The sequence below is a fragment of the Vigna radiata genome, chromosome 6 (assembly GCF_000741045.1).
Source record: "Vigna radiata var. radiata cultivar VC1973A chromosome 6, Vradiata_ver6, whole genome shotgun sequence".
In the NCBI taxonomy this organism is placed as follows: Eukaryota; Viridiplantae; Streptophyta; class Magnoliopsida; order Fabales; family Fabaceae; genus Vigna; species Vigna radiata.
In genome coordinates this window covers 8,943,302-8,959,967 of record NC_028356.1, presented here as the reverse complement: position 1 = coordinate 8,959,967, position 16,666 = coordinate 8,943,302, and the positions used below count along the sequence as shown (strand labels likewise).

General features: G+C 36.0%; 1 protein-coding gene across 1 annotated transcript; it reads left to right on the top strand.

Moving 5' to 3' along the window:
- The first annotated feature begins 1,796 nt into the window (after window positions 1-1,796).
- Window positions 1,797-3,371, top strand: LOC106763375. The gene is made up of 3 exons (XM_014647572.1): window positions 1,797-1,937; window positions 2,085-2,417; window positions 2,655-3,371. The coding sequence occupies exons 1-3, from the start codon at window positions 1,797-1,799 to the stop codon at window positions 3,369-3,371; spliced, it is 1,191 nt and encodes a 396-aa protein (XP_014503058.1).
- Window positions 3,372-16,666: the final 13,295 nt, after the last annotated feature.

Genomic DNA, 16,666 nt, shown 5'->3' with positions numbered 1-16,666 from the left:
GACCGGGCCGCACTTTGGGACACTTCTGGAATTGTTTAAAGGACCCTGGGGCTCTAGGTTTTGCATCCCTGGCAGAGGAGAGCATAGCAATACACTCTTAGCCAATTCTTAGTCTTCCATTCTCTCCTTCTCTCTTCCATTGTTCATTGGGTTCCCCCATGTCTATGGGGAACTAATTTCTATTTGTTGTTGGGGAATGATGTAACCTTGTAAACTCTCATGTATTTGAATTTTTTCTTAATTCTATATACTTTATTTCATTAATTGTTAGGGTAATTTATCTGCTCTTACTGCTTGCTTATACAATAACATGATCTGTGAGTTGAATGAGTGCTGACAGGTTCCTTTCAATTCAAGTCCTTGTTAAATTAATCCTAAGGGTTATATTGCTCAGACATGAGGGTATGGGTCTTAGTCGTCTTAACCTCCTGATCTTGACATCTTTTTACCGGGAATACTAGGAATTGTATCAACTGGTTATTAAGGACATGCTTATTTACCGAGACATCGGGTTTAAGTGTTTTAGTGAGGGACGTTAGCATTAATGAATAAAGAAGAATTCTTATATACATGAGAGGGAACTTGGTGAAGTCTAACCCCAACAACATAACCATCTCATATAAATCAACCTCCATTCATCTCTGTGCTCTTTTGCCATTGATCACTTTTACTTTGCTTTATTTTATTTTATTTGCAATACAAACCATGATCTCTTTTTATTTTCAAGTCTTAATTAATCTTGTTTTCAAACAACTGTTCAACGCCGAGAGTCCTCTGGGATACGATACTTGGTCTTATCATTTTATATTACTTGTGCGACTCGGTACACTTGCCGATTTGCCCCAACAAGTTTTTGGCACCGTTGTCGGGGGCTCACGGTTTAAGCTACTCTATTTGTGTGAATCTTGATTAATTTTGGATTTATTTTTATTTTATTTTTCCCATATATTTTTTTTTTTATTTTTCAAATCCCTAACTTCCATTTTTGTTTTATTTCATTTTACTTTTGTGCTAACAATATTTTCTAGATTTTGTGCCTGTTTATGCGGGATTGTACCCAGAGCAGAAATTCTGAACCTCTTCTTAAAGGGCTTGAGACCAGCAGAAGGCCAAGGACAAACAAATCATCTAGAGAACCTTCTCTAGAGAACAACACAATGGCTTCCCAAACTAGTGAAGGAGAAAGTTGTGCTAGACGTACCTTGGTAGATTACACCACAGTTGTTGGCCCACATCACATTAACAGCAATGCAAGGCCAAAGGTCAATGCTGCAAACATGGAGATGAAGCCTGCTCTAATTCAACTGGTGAAGTGCAACCAATTCAATGGACTGTCTCATGAAATCCCATATGATCATTTGACCACCTTTGATGAGATTTGCAACACTGTGAAAATTAATGGGGTTCCTAATGAGGCTATCAAACTGAGCCCATTCCCTTTTTTTCTTGGAGGTGATGCTAAAGTATGGTTGAAGTCTTTTCTTGAGAACAACTTCAATAAATGGGAGGATGTGGTGGCCCAATTCCTCAACAAATACTTCCCACAAGTAAAGATCAACAAAGGGAAGCAAGAAATATCCTCTTTTAGACAAGGCATGGATGAGACCATGGGACAAGCATGAGAAAGATACAAGAGCTTGTTGAGGAAGACACCTACCCATGGTTTTGATGAAGGAACAATGGTCCTTCTTTTTCTTGGAGGCCTGGGGTCACAAACCAAATTGATGCTAGATGCTTCAGTTGGAGGCAAGATCAAATACAAGACCCCTGATGAGGCCTATTAATTAATTGAAAACATGGCTGCCAGTGATAATGAGACATTCAGTGAGAGGGGGACTCCATCCCAACCTAAAGGGGTTTTTCAATTGCAGCCCTATGATGCCCTGCTCGCCCAGAATAAAATCATCACTCAACAATTGGAGATCCTTACCAAGAAAGTGATGCAGCCACAAAAGGAACATCAAAGTGTGGCACAACTTTAGCAACAACTCTGCGAGTTATATGGTGGTGACCATATTAATGGTCAATGTGCAATGCCCGAGAATCTGAATGAAGAAGTTAATTACATGGGCAATCAAAACTAGTTCCGCTCCAATAATTACAATCAAGGGTGGCGATCTCAGCCAAGCAATGGACCAGGACAATTTGGACAAACTGGTGGACAATACTATAAGCCCCCACAGCAGCAGCAGCAACAGTGGCAGCAACAACCCTCTTCAGACAAAACTGCACAGCTTCAAGAAACTCTCAATCAGTTCATGCAGGCAACCCATTCTAACCAAAAGAACGCAGAAGCGGCTATCAGGAACCTGGAAACACAGATGGGCCAGTTAAACCAAACGGTCAATCAAATGCAGGAGAAGTCGTACAAAAATTTTAGGGCTAATACTGATGTTAACCCCAAAGAAGAATGCAAGGTTATAGCAAGCACAGAGGATGAGAGAGAAAAAGAGAAGAAAGAAAAAGAGAGTGAAAAAAGAGAAAAGGGAGAAAAAGAAAGTGAGGAAAAAGAAAAATAAAAATTGAGTAAGGGTGAGAAAAAGGAAAAGAGTGAAAAAGAAAGTTTGAGGGAGAGAGAAAAAGAAGAGGATGAGAAAGAAGAAAAAGAGGAAAAAGAAAATTGTGAAAAAAATATCAAGGACCCTGAAAAGTAGAATACAAGAAAAATACAAGCAGGGTGCCTTGAAGAAGTTTCAAAAAGATTAGGGATAGAAGTTCCTATGACAGAAGCCTTGCAGCAGATCCCTACATATAAGGAATTTTTGAACAAGCTCCTCAAAAAGAAAAATTTGAAAGAGGAGACAACTGAAGAACAGAGGGATTGCAGCGTGATGTTACAGAAGACTCTTCCCCCAAAAGAAGGAGACCCAAGAAGTTTTACCATTCCTTGTAACATTGGGGAGCATAAAATTAGAAAAGCCTTGATTGATTTGGGGTCCAACATCAACTTAATGCCCCTGACGTTTCTTAAAAAGATGGGGGAGTTAGAAGTAAAGCCAGCAAGGATGTCTCTCCTCATGGCAAATGGATCCCCTAAAAGGCCCTATGGGGTGTTAGAAAATGTGAAGTTGCAAGTTGATAACCTGATGTTCCTGGTAGACTTTGCGATCTTAGAGATGGTAGAAAATGCAGAGATCCCTATCAATCTTGGAAGGCCGTTCCTGAAGACGGCCAAAGTAATCATCAATGTTGATGAGGGAACCATAGCCCTCAAAGACCAAGAAGATAAAGTGATCCTGAATGCTTGTAAGACAAGGCGGCAGATTGAAGAGAAGAAAACCAATCCCAAAGCTGCATTTAAAGATGCACTCGGGAAAGGTACTAGAACTGCCAAATCAAGGAAGAAAGGTAAAAAGTATTTTCTGTCATAGGTACCTAAGGAAGAAAAAGATAGTAAAGGAGCAAATGTTCACCAAAGTCCTTTAAAGAAGCAGGAAGGACTGAGACCAGGCCTCCCTGTACAATGCAACAAGAAGCTTTGGGTGATAAAGGACTTCACAGCTGATGGATTAATAGAGATTGAATCTCCTACTTCTAGGAGAACAAAAAAGGTGAACAGGAAGATGCTAAAGATCAGCTGGCAAGCTAAGGGAAAGGATGACAATCAAAGATGTAGCTGGTTGATGTGACATGAGCCTATGGGGTCAAGCTAGTGACGTTAAAGAAGCGCTTGCTAGGAGGCAACCCAATTCTCTGAACCTTTACTTTTAATTTTTAATTTTTATTTTTAGTTTGAATGTGTGTTTTATTTTATTTTAATTTTTATGTGCTCTGCTTGAATGAATTAAACTTCTTTGATTCAACTATGCTCAGTTTTGTGTGACAAGTTTGCTTTCTGAAAATTTTGGGTGTTTGATTAAAGTTGAGATGTTGCATGATAAGACAGGTGCTTGAATAAAGTTTGATTGAGATACTGAGCAGGTTGTTTTTCTGAATATGAGAACTTGAGAGTTTACCTGTGTGAGTTTTGAGCTTCAGAGTTATTCTTAAATAATTGTTGTTACTCTGAAAACATGAATGATTTTGCCCAAATTTTCTGTGATTGAACTACTTGCCTGCAGGTTTCATATGATCAAGGCCATCTTTTGTTATCCCTTATTCTTTTGACCTTTAGAATGTTGTTACCCACTGAAAAGAGAACAAATTTTTCTAACATTTGAACCTTGAGCCTAATATGTTTTGAAAAACCTTTTTGAAAATTTTTACCTTGAGTTAAGGTGAGAACATTTGATGAGGTATTGACAAAGGTTCAAGTTTGGGGTTACCAGGACACAAACCACTTCTCTAAGTAGTGAGCAAGCAAAAGAAAAAACAAATGAAAAGTAGAAAAATGCAAAAGAAAAAGAAAAGAGAGAAAAGAAAAATTCAAAGAATAAAAGAAAGAGCTCACTGCAAGGGAAGGCTGGGAAAAAGATAAGAGAGTTGTTCTTAAAAAGAAGAATTCACAAATGTCTCTCTTAACTCAAGGAACTTTGTGGACCAGAAAAACCAATTTCCTTCTTAGCCCAGCCAAGTTACAAGCCATGAAAAGCCCTTGTGATGACAACCTATTTGTGAGTATGTTTGATTATGGGTAAACGAAAGGCAAAATTAATTTGTGTGACATTGTAACAACACAGAGAAATACCACACCATACACCTGTGAGTGAGTGAGACACTTTTTGAATGCTTGAGTGATATATTTTTGAGTGCTTGAGTGAAACACTTTCTATGGTAAGGTATAGTTCTTTCAATTTCTGATTGCATCTCTGCCTAGTTGATTGATCACTCTTAAGGATAGTACCTGTTAAATGCATTGAAACATTTTCACATCTTGACTGAGATCTTATGCTGGACTTGATGAAAGTAATTTCTTGTCCTAAAAAGTTTTTGGAAAAAGGTTGAGTCATTGTAGTGATTATTCTGAAAAGCTGAGTTGCATTTTGTTTGCTTGAGGACAAGCAAAGTTCTAAGTTTGAGGTGGTGATAACGGATTAAAATACCGTTATTTGATATATGATTTTCATACTAAGAGCACCCTTTTTGACTTAGAAACTTGCTTGAACTCATATGTTTTCAATAAATTGTGTGAATTTGAGGTATATTTTAACTGTTTTCTAACAAATTTCCCTTGTTTTAATAGAGATTGAAGCAATAATGGAAGAAGAAGTGAAAAGCCATGAAGATGGAGCTCAAAAGCGGTCAAAAAGGCACCAAGAAGGAAGAAAACCCGAAGCCCAAGTGAGCACCAGGCGATAGAAGCGCAAATTTTGTGAGAGGAAATCACCGTCCTCTCCCGGGCGACGGACCCGATGCTCAGGCGACAGTCGGTCATAGCCCAAGCGTCCAAAACTGGCGCCCAAGCCTTATAGAACCCTCAATTCACGCCCAGGCAAGCTCCCTGCGATTCTTGAGTGAGATTTGACGTGGATCGAGCCCTATTTCTGCTTTGATCTGATTCTTTTGGACCGGGCCGCACTTTGGGACACTTCTGGCATTATTTAAAGGACCCTGGGGCTCTAGGTTTTACATCCCTGGCAGAGAAGAGCATAGCAATACATTCTTAGCCAATTCTTAGTCTTCCATTCTCTCCTTCTTTCTTCTATTTTTCATTGGGTTTCCCCATGTCTATGGGGAACTAATTTCTATTTGTTGTTGGGGAATGATTGTTGAAAGGCTTTTGGTCGCACAAAAGTCAACAAACCTTAAATTTCCCCACTAATGTAATATAGGGGTCAACCAAGGATCAATCCGTGGACTTGGTACTTATCAAGTTTAAAAATTGTAGAATTAAGCCTAATTAGTTATTTATTAAAAACTAGGTGGGGAAAAAAATATAAAATGAAATCTAATTAATATAATACTAACTAACTAATAATGCATACTTCTACTAAATCTAAATGAATGCAAGATAATGTGATGAAAACAGAAACTATGTAAAGAATAGAGATGCACTAATAAGGAAGAATGTTAACGAATGATGCATGAATGAGTAAATGGAAAGAAAGGAAAATGACTTTTATCCTAAAATGATATACTAATGTAAGCAAAGAACTTAAACATAACAAAATCTAAAATCTACCGCTACCTATTCAAGCAATAGAAAGAAACTTTAATTGGAAAAAACATGGAACCTTTAATGAACCAAAATTGCAACTGTGAATGAACAAAGTAATAGAAATATGGAATTTTAAAAGTAAACAAAGAAACAGAATTTAAATCTAATCCTAATCACATCAGAAAAGAATTGGTCAAAACTCTAACACAAGATCAAAACCTAACATCTAATATGTACAATCAATTGATGGAAGTAAACTAATCCAGCAGAAATGAAACAGAGTAAAAGAGATGAACAGAATAAGGCACAATAAAAGAAAACTAAAACAAGAAACTGAATCATAGAGCTAATCTGTAGGAAACGAAATTAAAAGAGCAAGAATCTTAAAATCATACAGAAAAATAAAAGAACAACATTGCATTGATGAAAAATTGAAATACACGAACCCAAAATCACAAGGGAATTTCTCGGCCTGTCACCCACGAGAAATCCCTCTGCGAAATCAGCAACAAAGAACAATGGAAGCTTAAAATCTAAATGAAAGCATGAAAATGAGTCTATAGTGGTGTCTGTCACCCACCACCTGTGTTTTTACACTTTACAAAACATCCCTTTTATAGGGGACAATCCAAAACAGAAAAAGGAAGAAAATGGGAAAGGGAAATGAATCACTAACTACTCTTGAAGCTTCTCGAAGATCCTTCAACAAACTCTGAATCATTCTTCAACCGTCGACCGCTTCGTACTTCTCCGATCACGTTTCTGGGCCGATCATCCTCCTGGTCCGATTAGCTTCTTGGGCTGGCTTCATTTGGGCCATGGAGCTCGCGTCAAAGCTTCACTGCAGCACTCTTTCTTTTGCAATTGAGGAACCCTAGCTCGAGGGTTGAGAGAATTTGGGGAAAGAAACTTCAATTGATTTTACCCCTTTTCGCACAAATGATAAGGTCTCAACAACTCTGCCCCATTTTCGCAGCATGAAACGTTGCGTTTCACTTACTCAGTAAATGGGCTTCAACCCAACTCCAGTGCCAAGCCTTTTTCAATTACTGCTAACTAGCTCATCTCAGTTTTCTTCTCTGTGCAGTAGCTTCCACCAAAACGCACTGTTTCTTCAATCAACAGCCTAAATCCAGTGTAGGTGCAATCAAAAATGGAGCCCAATATCATTCCAATCAGCCTTGGCCCAATCAATTTCAGCATATTTCAGCCAGCCATTCTATTCCAGCCCAATTGCTTTCAAAAATTTGATCCTGCANAAAAATAAAAGCCTAAAAATTATTTATTTTCTTGAACATTTTTATAAAAAAATACTTATTTATTTAAAAACCTATTTATTTAACTAAAAAGACAAAATTAACACTATTTTAACAAAAAACTTATTTTTATTCTATTTATTCTAAACTATACTAATTCTAATGAATTAAAAACTAAAATATCCTAAAAACATATTACTATCACAAAAAAATGGGCAAAATTTAGGAGTTATCACACCCCCACACTTAAGGAACTGCCCTCCTGGGCAGGGAAAACTAAGATGAAAAAGGAAAACAGAGACTCAAACTAAAGACAAAAGACTCAAAATGAAAACTCAAAAACACTACCACAGCTCACTCAACCCTGCTCATTCAATCAATTTCCAGCCATCTCTTCAAATCAGAAACTGCATAACGTAATTCTCAACCTTAAATCTCAATATCAGCAATCCAGCAAGTGATAAAAACAACCAAATTCAGCCAATGTCAACAATGAACATATTCAGAAAATTAGAACTCAGTTTCAGCCTCACAGGAAGTGTTTACACTCATTTTCACGCAAGTGTTTAGGCTCATCCTGTTTCACTCAGTCATGACATGTCAACCTCAATTCTTAACTTTGAAAGGACTCTAAGTGACCATGCTCAGCTCTTTGGTTTCATCTAGATCAAAAGGACTTTATTGGCTTGTAATGTTATGGTATGAAAGGTTAGAAAATACAAGGCTAAATGGAAATGAAGAAACTGTGAAGGATAGGGAAGAACTCAGAACTTAGTGCATTGCCTCTGATAATTCGGCCAGTCCAATTTCTTTTCTTTCTCTCTGGTTTTCACACACTGTCAGGTCTCATTTTTCATAATTTTGCACTTTTGTTCTTTTTCCAGACCTGCTCTTTTTTTCTTTTTTTTTTTCAACACAACCAGATTTCACTTTTCTTTTCTTTTTTTCTTAGCCTTTCTCTTTTTCTCTATTTCACTCACTAAGTTCCTAGATCCTCCATCACTCTCACAAGTCTCTACAGGTCAGGTATTTTGTGGGAAAATGGCTTGTAATGAATGGAAACAAGAAAATGGCTAAGGCTCAAAGTTTAGGTACAATGGTCAGAAAAACTGAAATGGTAAAACTAAATGGTTATGGATGGTAAGAAACAATGCCTAAATCATGTCTAGAGTCCACTAAGAGCAAGCTTTTCACAAAGAATCAATGCAAAATCAGAATGAAAATTAAACATGCATGAAATCACACAAGAAAGAAAAAAAATGGGCCAAAATCTCTCCAGGTTAATAATTTTGCTAAAACTGACTTGCTACCTTCTTTTATGAAAAAATGCTTAATTAAACTGAACTTAGATGCAAAAACCAAAGCTAGGAATACCTCTACTTGAATCTAAAGCAAAGAATTACATCAACAGTTCTAATTTACAAAAATGAAACTGAGAAATTCATTAAAATAGCAAAGGATGAATAAGAGCACAAGACAGAACCTAAAAGAATGACCTAAACTACACACAACTTGTACAAGCTAAAAGTATCCTATGTACAAAAAGAATAAACCAGAACAGACTCATATTTAAGAGAAAGATAGCCTAAGAAAATCCTAACAGTAACAATGAATGCAAAAAAAAAAAAAAACCTATGAAGCTATTTCTAGAAAGCAAAACAAAACCAAAAGACATAGAACCTAATGTGAAAATCTAAAACAAGGAATCAAGATCAGAAAAAAATAAAAGAAACTTACAGTCAGCAACAACCTAAAAGAATCTAAAAACTATCTCTAAAAACTATCTAAATCACATTGAGAAGTAAAGATGTTATAATATTCCTAATAGAAATCTAAACAGAGTCTATAAAAGAAGAAATTCTAAAACAGATGCATATTTACAAAGACTAAAGCGAGGTATGAAAACTAAAACAATTACTAATGCTTAAAACAAAAATTAAGAAAGCTGAAATAGAATTGCTAACACAGGAAACAACACTTAAGTATTTACAACCTAAAGCAGGATCAGGGATGAAAGAAAATTTGTACAAGCAACTAGGAATTCAAAACAAAAATAAAACCTAGTCCTAAAACAGATTCTAAAAGCATCACAAACTGGGTATTTACAATCTAAAGCTAGGATGACAACTATTTACACCTATGAGCTAGATATTTAAAAACACAATCAGACCTCAAAAAAAATTACCCCTTATTCTACTCAGAAACAGATATCAACAGAGCTTACAAACAAAAACAAAACTTTAAATCTATACCTTCCCACCCCCACACTTAAGAGGCACATTGTCCTCAATGTGTGAATGGGTAAGGCTTTCAAGCAACAAAAACAACACAACCATATTTACAGATCAATCAGGACATAATCATGCAAAACTGAATTGAAGAGTATTAAAATTGAACAAGACAATGTATATAACAAGAGCAAGAAAACTGAACTCAAAAGAACACAACATATACAAGAACAAAGCTAGAAAAAGAAAACTAAAACTATAAAGCTACAATGAAAAGAAAATGTATTCAAATAGGCCACAAGTCAAAATTGATCTTTTTAATTTTTATATAGAACAACATATTTTATATCCTACTATTTATTGTACATACTAGTATTAAGCTAATTACTATAATAGACCTATAACTACTATTTAAGAAAAAGGAACAAAAGGGTCTTATTGATTTTGGTGTTTCTCCATGTGCTCTCTGCCTTAGCATCATCAGCTCTCCATCAAAAGTTGACAGTTGCGTCTGCATTTTCCAAGCTCCTTGTTGCAGCAGCCATGGCTCCTCATGCGATTGCTGCTGATTCTGTGTTTTCCAGGTTCCTTGAGTCTTGTTGTGACCATTCCCTGTCTCTACCAAGGCTATCTCAGTGCCTGCAGCTTCCTTCTCACTTAACTCTGCTGCACCAATATCAAATTCAAAGTCAACATGTGCATCCAAAAAGACATGGGCAGTTATATCAGAATCACCCATTAAATCTTCAAACAACTCATCAGAACACAATGCATTCAAGTTAGAACACCCATCAGTAGGTGTTTTTATATGGTGTACAACAGAAATCTCATCCAGCAATTCAAAATTAAGAGATATATCAGGCACCACAGGCAAAGCATGCAAAACATTAGAAACAGTGTGCAAACAAGCTGTACCAATAGAAAAATTAGGTTCAGAGGCAACCTGGGCTACTTCCTCAAAGACAGCCTCACCAGTATAAAGGAACTCAGTAGCCATAACATCACATACTGCATAGCTACCATCAACTGAATCAACGTCAAACTCAGTGCATAATTCTGAAACAGCAATAGATACATCAATATGCTCAATTTCAAATGCTATATCAAGAATACGAGAATGCACAGGTATATCAATAGCAGTGTTAATGATGGGTTCAATGGGTTCAATTTTCAACATATCAAAAGCATCAAAAGTTATTTGAACCTCAAAGACTTCTATGGGAATACTAAGTTCAGAATAAACTTGTGTTCTTTGATCACTAGCTGCCTCATCAGGGTCATTTCCAGCTAGCTTACACAACAATTTTCTTGCCTCAGTTGGGGTCTTGTCCAGCAGAGATCCTCCAGCTGCTGCATCAACCAATACCTTGTCTTTGTAAAGCATGCCCTCATAAAAGTATACTAAAAGCCTGGGCTCTGAAATCTGGTGGTTGGGGCAAGCTGTACAAAGCCTGTTGAATCTCTCCCAGTATTCAGCCAGACCCTCTTCTTGAGACTGGGCAGTAGCAGTGATCTCCCTCCTGAGGTTAACTCCTTTAGCTGCTGGAACGTACTTGTTGAGGAACCTCTGCTGCATCACCTGCCAACTACCAAGATGGTATTGCTGATACAAGAACCAGTCTCTTGCTGCACCTTGTAGAGACATTGGAAATGTCTTCACCATCACTGATTCCTCTGAAATGTCAGCAGGCTTCATGGAGGAGCACACCCAACTAAACTCTTTGATGTGCTTGTATGGGTCTTCATGTGCTAGGCCATGGAACTTGGGCAGCCTCTTGATCAGCTTGTATAGCCAGTCTTGAGAATCAGCCATCTCTTCCAAGTCAGATGCAAAACCTGTTCTTACTCTGGACTATACTTCAAGAAAAAAATTATACCAAACACAGAAGAACAACATGGAGAGGAACCACTATTTACAGATTAATTTTTTTTTCCAGAAACCGTATCGAAACAAACAGAATGCAAATAGGAAAAATAGAAACCTACAAGGCTAACTCTACAATCTAAACTTAAGTCGCCAAAGTCCCCGGCAACGGCGCCAACAAACCTAATCCCCACTAATGTAATATAGGGTTGACTAGGGATCAATCCAAGGACTTGGTTCTTGTTAAATTTAGAAATTGTAGAATTAATACCTATTTTATGTATTTACTAAGACTAGGTGGGGAAAGAAAATATGAAACTAAAATCTAAAAAGAGAAACTAAAAGAATTAAAATCTAAGTAAAACTAATGGAAAAGTAGAAAAAAAATAATGCATGATATCTATCCTATATTACGGTAACTAATGCAATCTGGATTAACAAGACTAAGCTAATGCAATTAAAAGAATCTTAAAAACTAAAAAGAAACTAAAACAGAATTCACAATCCGAAATCCAATTAATATGAAGGAAATCCTATATTGGTAATTAACTAAGTGAATGAACAATAAGGACTATCATGGGAATGAATGCTAAGAAAGAAATTAAAACAGTAACTATGAAAGAAAATTTGAAAATCTAATAACACCCAAAATCAGAATTGAAATGCCCAAATCAAACTAATTAAACAATAATGGAACAGACTTCGTAAAATACAATTCCTAATTATGCAATACCGAAATCAAATGATGAAATCATAAAGGAACAGTACACGAATCTAAAGCAACTCAAAGTCTAATACTAAAATGAAAAATCAATCAATGTTAAAACAGAGAAACTAAAATCATGTGCAAGAATCAAAATTGAAAGAACATGAATCATAAAATTGTGCAAAGAAGATAAAAGAACTGAATTGTATTTGAAAATTGGAGAATTGGAATACAAAAATTATACCGAAAATCACAAAGGGAACCTCACGGCCTGTCACCCACGCGAGAACCCTCCACAAAATCCAGTCACGAAGAACAGTATATCTACTCTATGAAAGCTTTGAAATCTAAACTAGAGCATGAGAAAGCGAAAAACCTAAGCTAAGTACACTGTCTGTCACCCAGTGCACACCCATTATTCATTACAAAGATTTCCTTTTATAGGAAAAGTTCAAAGGTAGAAAAAGAAAGAAAGAAAGAAAGAAAGGGGGAAAGGGGGAAGAATCAGTTACATCTCTGGAAGCTTCTCGAATTAATCTTTAACTGACTCGAACCTTTCTTTTCTTCAACCGTCAACTAGCTATCGGTCCGATCAACATTATGGGATGGCTTCCTTCGGTCATCATGATTCTGGGCTTCTTCAAAAATGGCCCATGGAGCTCGCGTCTTGCTTCATCACAGTACCTCTTCTCTCTACGCTGAAGAACCCTAGCTCGTGAATTGGGGAAAAAGCCTTCAAGTGATCCAAGCTTCTTTGCCAAATGAAGTGCTTCAGCTTTAGCCTCAAAGGCAACAGCTTACCCAGGCCAAAACGACAGTGTTCTAATAATTGAAAATGGTCCATAACGTTGTGTTTCACTTAAGCCCAATTCCATTTGCAGCGGCCCAATTTTTATCAACATCAGCTTTTCTTCATTACTCTTCTAGCGCTGGCCCAATTCCATTATTTCAACAATCTTCAACCACGGCCAGTCCATTCCAGTGCAGTAGAGTCCCTTTCCTCTCTATTCAAAACGCACATCATTGTTAATCTTTAGCCCATTCTTAGATTTTGGCCCCGTTTGACTATGGGCTGATCTGCAAAAAGAAAAGAAATAGGGTAAATCAGCAAAGAGAGAAAATGGAAGTCTATAACAGCAAAGAAAATTAGTATGATATTTAAAGCAAAGAGCAAAAATACTATTTAATACAAAAAAAAATACTATTTAATATCTAAAAACACAAAATTAACACTATTTCTATTTAAAACCTATTTTTATCCTAATTGTACTAATCTATCTTAATTCTAGAAAATTAAAAGCTAAACTATCCTAAAAGAAGACTATTAACACAGAAAAATGGGGAAAAATAGAGAGTTAACAATGATGTAACCTTGTAAACTCTCATGTATTTGAATTTTTTCTTAATTCTATATGCTTTATTTCATTAATTGTTAGGGTAATTTATCTGCTCTTACTGCTTGCTTATACAATAACATGGTATGTGAGTTGAATGAGTGCTGACAAGTTCCTTTCAATTTAAGTCCTTGTTAAATTACTCCTAAGGGTTATATTGCTCAGACATTAAGGTATGAGTCTTAGTCGTCTTAACCTCCTGATTTAATCATCTTTTTACCGGGAATGCTAGGAAATGTATGAACTGGTAATTAGGGACAAACTTATTTACCGAGACATCAGGTTTATGTGTTTTAGCGAGGGACGTTAGCATTAGTGAATAAACAAGAATTCTTATATACATGAGAGGGAACTTGGTGAAGTCTAACCTCAACAACATAACCATCTCATATAAATCAACCTCCATTCATCTTTGTGCTCTTTTGCCATTGATCACTTTTACTTTGCTTTATTTTATTTTATTTGCAATACAAACCATGATCTCTTTTTATTTTTAAGTCTTAATTAATCTTGTTTTCACACAGTGCAGCACCTGTAACATTACAAAACACGATTATTCTTTAAAAAGTTCAATGTAGTATGTATAATGAAATTATTATTATTTTAGGAACAATGATAACTTACAATTCTTTCAAAAATTTCCCGTGCAGTGTCAGAAGAGTAGGTGCCCGATGGTTTCATACGAGCCAACTTCAATTTCTCATGTCGAGAAGGTGGAGAAGATGGTTTAGGGGGGCTACCACGCTGAGATGGTGGTCTAGCATCTGCCTTTTGCTTGAGGATTTTCTACTCAAGCTTCCTATACCCACCACAACATAATAGGTGGGGGTTTTTGTTTTGAGCACTTGTTTCTTGTGCTTTGCTTCTTTTTGTCTGTCACATATGTTTAATTAATAAGTTCATATGATATATCTTTGTTAATGAGGAATTGAATAATATCAACTATACTAACCTGACATTCCTCTGATTTGCGACTCTATACAAAGAGCTACCAAGTCTCCTCATCAATGGTCTTATATGTATTACATGGAGACTTATCTTTTTTGCTTCCATAAATATATCTCGAGGTCAACTTACTTTTAAAATTTCATAAGTTTTCAGTGACAATTGATAAACACTTATTTCTAAGTGTTGCGACATTTGGAATGTCAAATGTCAGCTGAAATAAACATAATAAAGTTGTATTAGTACAAAATTATCAATATAAACAAATTTTAATTCAAATGCTATTAATTAACTTACCAATATATCGTTCAATATAATGTTCCGATCAACCTCGAACACATGGTCAAAAGATGGAGTAAGAATACTAATCTTTTCACGTGCCACTACTCCAAGGTATGATCGGAAATCATCAGCATTGGGGCTAGTTGCCACACCGATGATCACGTTAACATTCATCGGTGTTCTTTCACCACTATTCTTTATGATCAAAATTTGTTCCATCTTGGTGGGTCCTCTAGTGTATCTGGAAGGGGGAGCCTAATCTCTTGAAGAATGTGGATGATCAGCCATATATCTGTCAAAATAAATAACAACATGAAATATTAATAAAAGACTTATGTATTATCATATAATTTAGCAAAACATGTAATAGTAATCATAGGAAATATATAAAAGGAAAATTTATGTGATATTAATAAAATACTTATAAAGAAATTGAAAATTCATACATAAAGATATGGATTCATCATACGTATATTCCCTCATCATGATCTGACCGAATTGCATGTACATCGTCGTCAAGTAGAGATTGGTCATCCAAATTTGTTGTAGTTTGAAATGAATGGTTGTTAGCAATATGAATATTAATCATATTGTCTTCGTTAACTTCAAATTGTTTTTTGCCTTGAAGAGCGACATACCAATGGTCAGATGCAGGATCTTTGACATAAAAAACCTGAGATGCTTGATGTACCATGATAAACAGTTCGTCTCGGTAACCCAACTTTCGAAAATCAACCAGTGTCATACCCGATTCATCTATTCTCACACCACTCTTATTGTCAAACCACTTACATTTGAACAATGGAACAAAAAACTTGGTGTAATTAACCTCCCATATCTCTTCTATTATACCATAATATCTCATTGATCCAAGTACAGGAGATTGATCTTTTGATGTGGAAAATTGAAGCGACTCAGCTTCTAAACTGACTCCACTATTTTGTACTGTGCTTTTATCATCCAAAGTCTTCGTATAGAATGTGCAATTATTGACTTCATAACATGTACAACATATGACATCAAACTTTAAACCATTTGCAAGCCACAATAAATTTTGAGAAGAATGTGGCTCTTTGTCAATTTCAGATTTGAACCAAGACATAAATGTTTTGTTATGCTCCATCAACTGCCATTTCTCTGATTGTCTTGGTTTTTTATTCTTAACAATGGCCTTGTGTGCTTCCCAAAAAGGGATCACCTCATCTGTGTTGTTCAATATATAAAGATGCGCTTGCAACAATTCTTCGCGATCTTTTGTCACCACATTCACACCTCATATGCTTTTACTTGTAGAAAATTTATTCAACCATGATATGCGAGGAACTCCTATTGGATTCGTTGATGTCATGTATTCTGAACAAAACTCGATACTTTCTTCAGCAATATACCTTTCAATCATCGAACCTTCAGGACGATATGGATTTTTAACGTACCCTTTCAAAATCTTCATATAACGCTCAATAGGATACATCCATCTTAAGTATACTAGTCCGCACAACTTGATTTCTCTAACCAAATGAAAAGTAAATGTACCATGATGTCAAAAAAAAGATGGAGAGAAAAACATCTCTAGTTGACACAAGATGATAACAATCTTGCCTTGAAGTTCATCTAACTTTGTAGGATCGATGGCTTTACTACATATTGACGAGAAAAATGAACACAACCTATTTATGGTCTGCCTAACATTTTTGGGCAAAATTCCACGAATAGCCACTGGTAACAATTGTTGCATTAAGAGTGGCAATCGTGAGACATCATACCAACAAGCTTTAAGTCTTGCATCGATACTAAACTCTTCATATTTGAAGAGTATCCTTGTGGTACTTTGGTACTCTTCAAACAAAGGCAAAAACTTATCTTCTCTTGTCTAGACATTGTGTAACATGTAGGGGGCAAATAAGTACGTTTACCAATCTCCTTGGGTGTCAACTCTTCTCGAATATTCATGTTA

Coding starts and splice junctions, on each gene's coding strand:
- LOC106763375 (XM_014647572.1), top strand. CDS start 1,797: ATGGCTGCCAGTGATAATGAGACATTCAGTGAGAGGGGGACTCCATCC. Junction 1,938..2,084: donor TGGAGATCCTTACCAAGAAA/GTGATGCAGCCA, acceptor AATCAAAACTAG/TTCCGCTCCAATAATTACAA. Junction 2,418..2,654: donor ACCCCAAAGAAGAATGCAAG/GTTATAGCAAGC, acceptor CCTGAAAAGTAG/AATACAAGAAAAATACAAGC.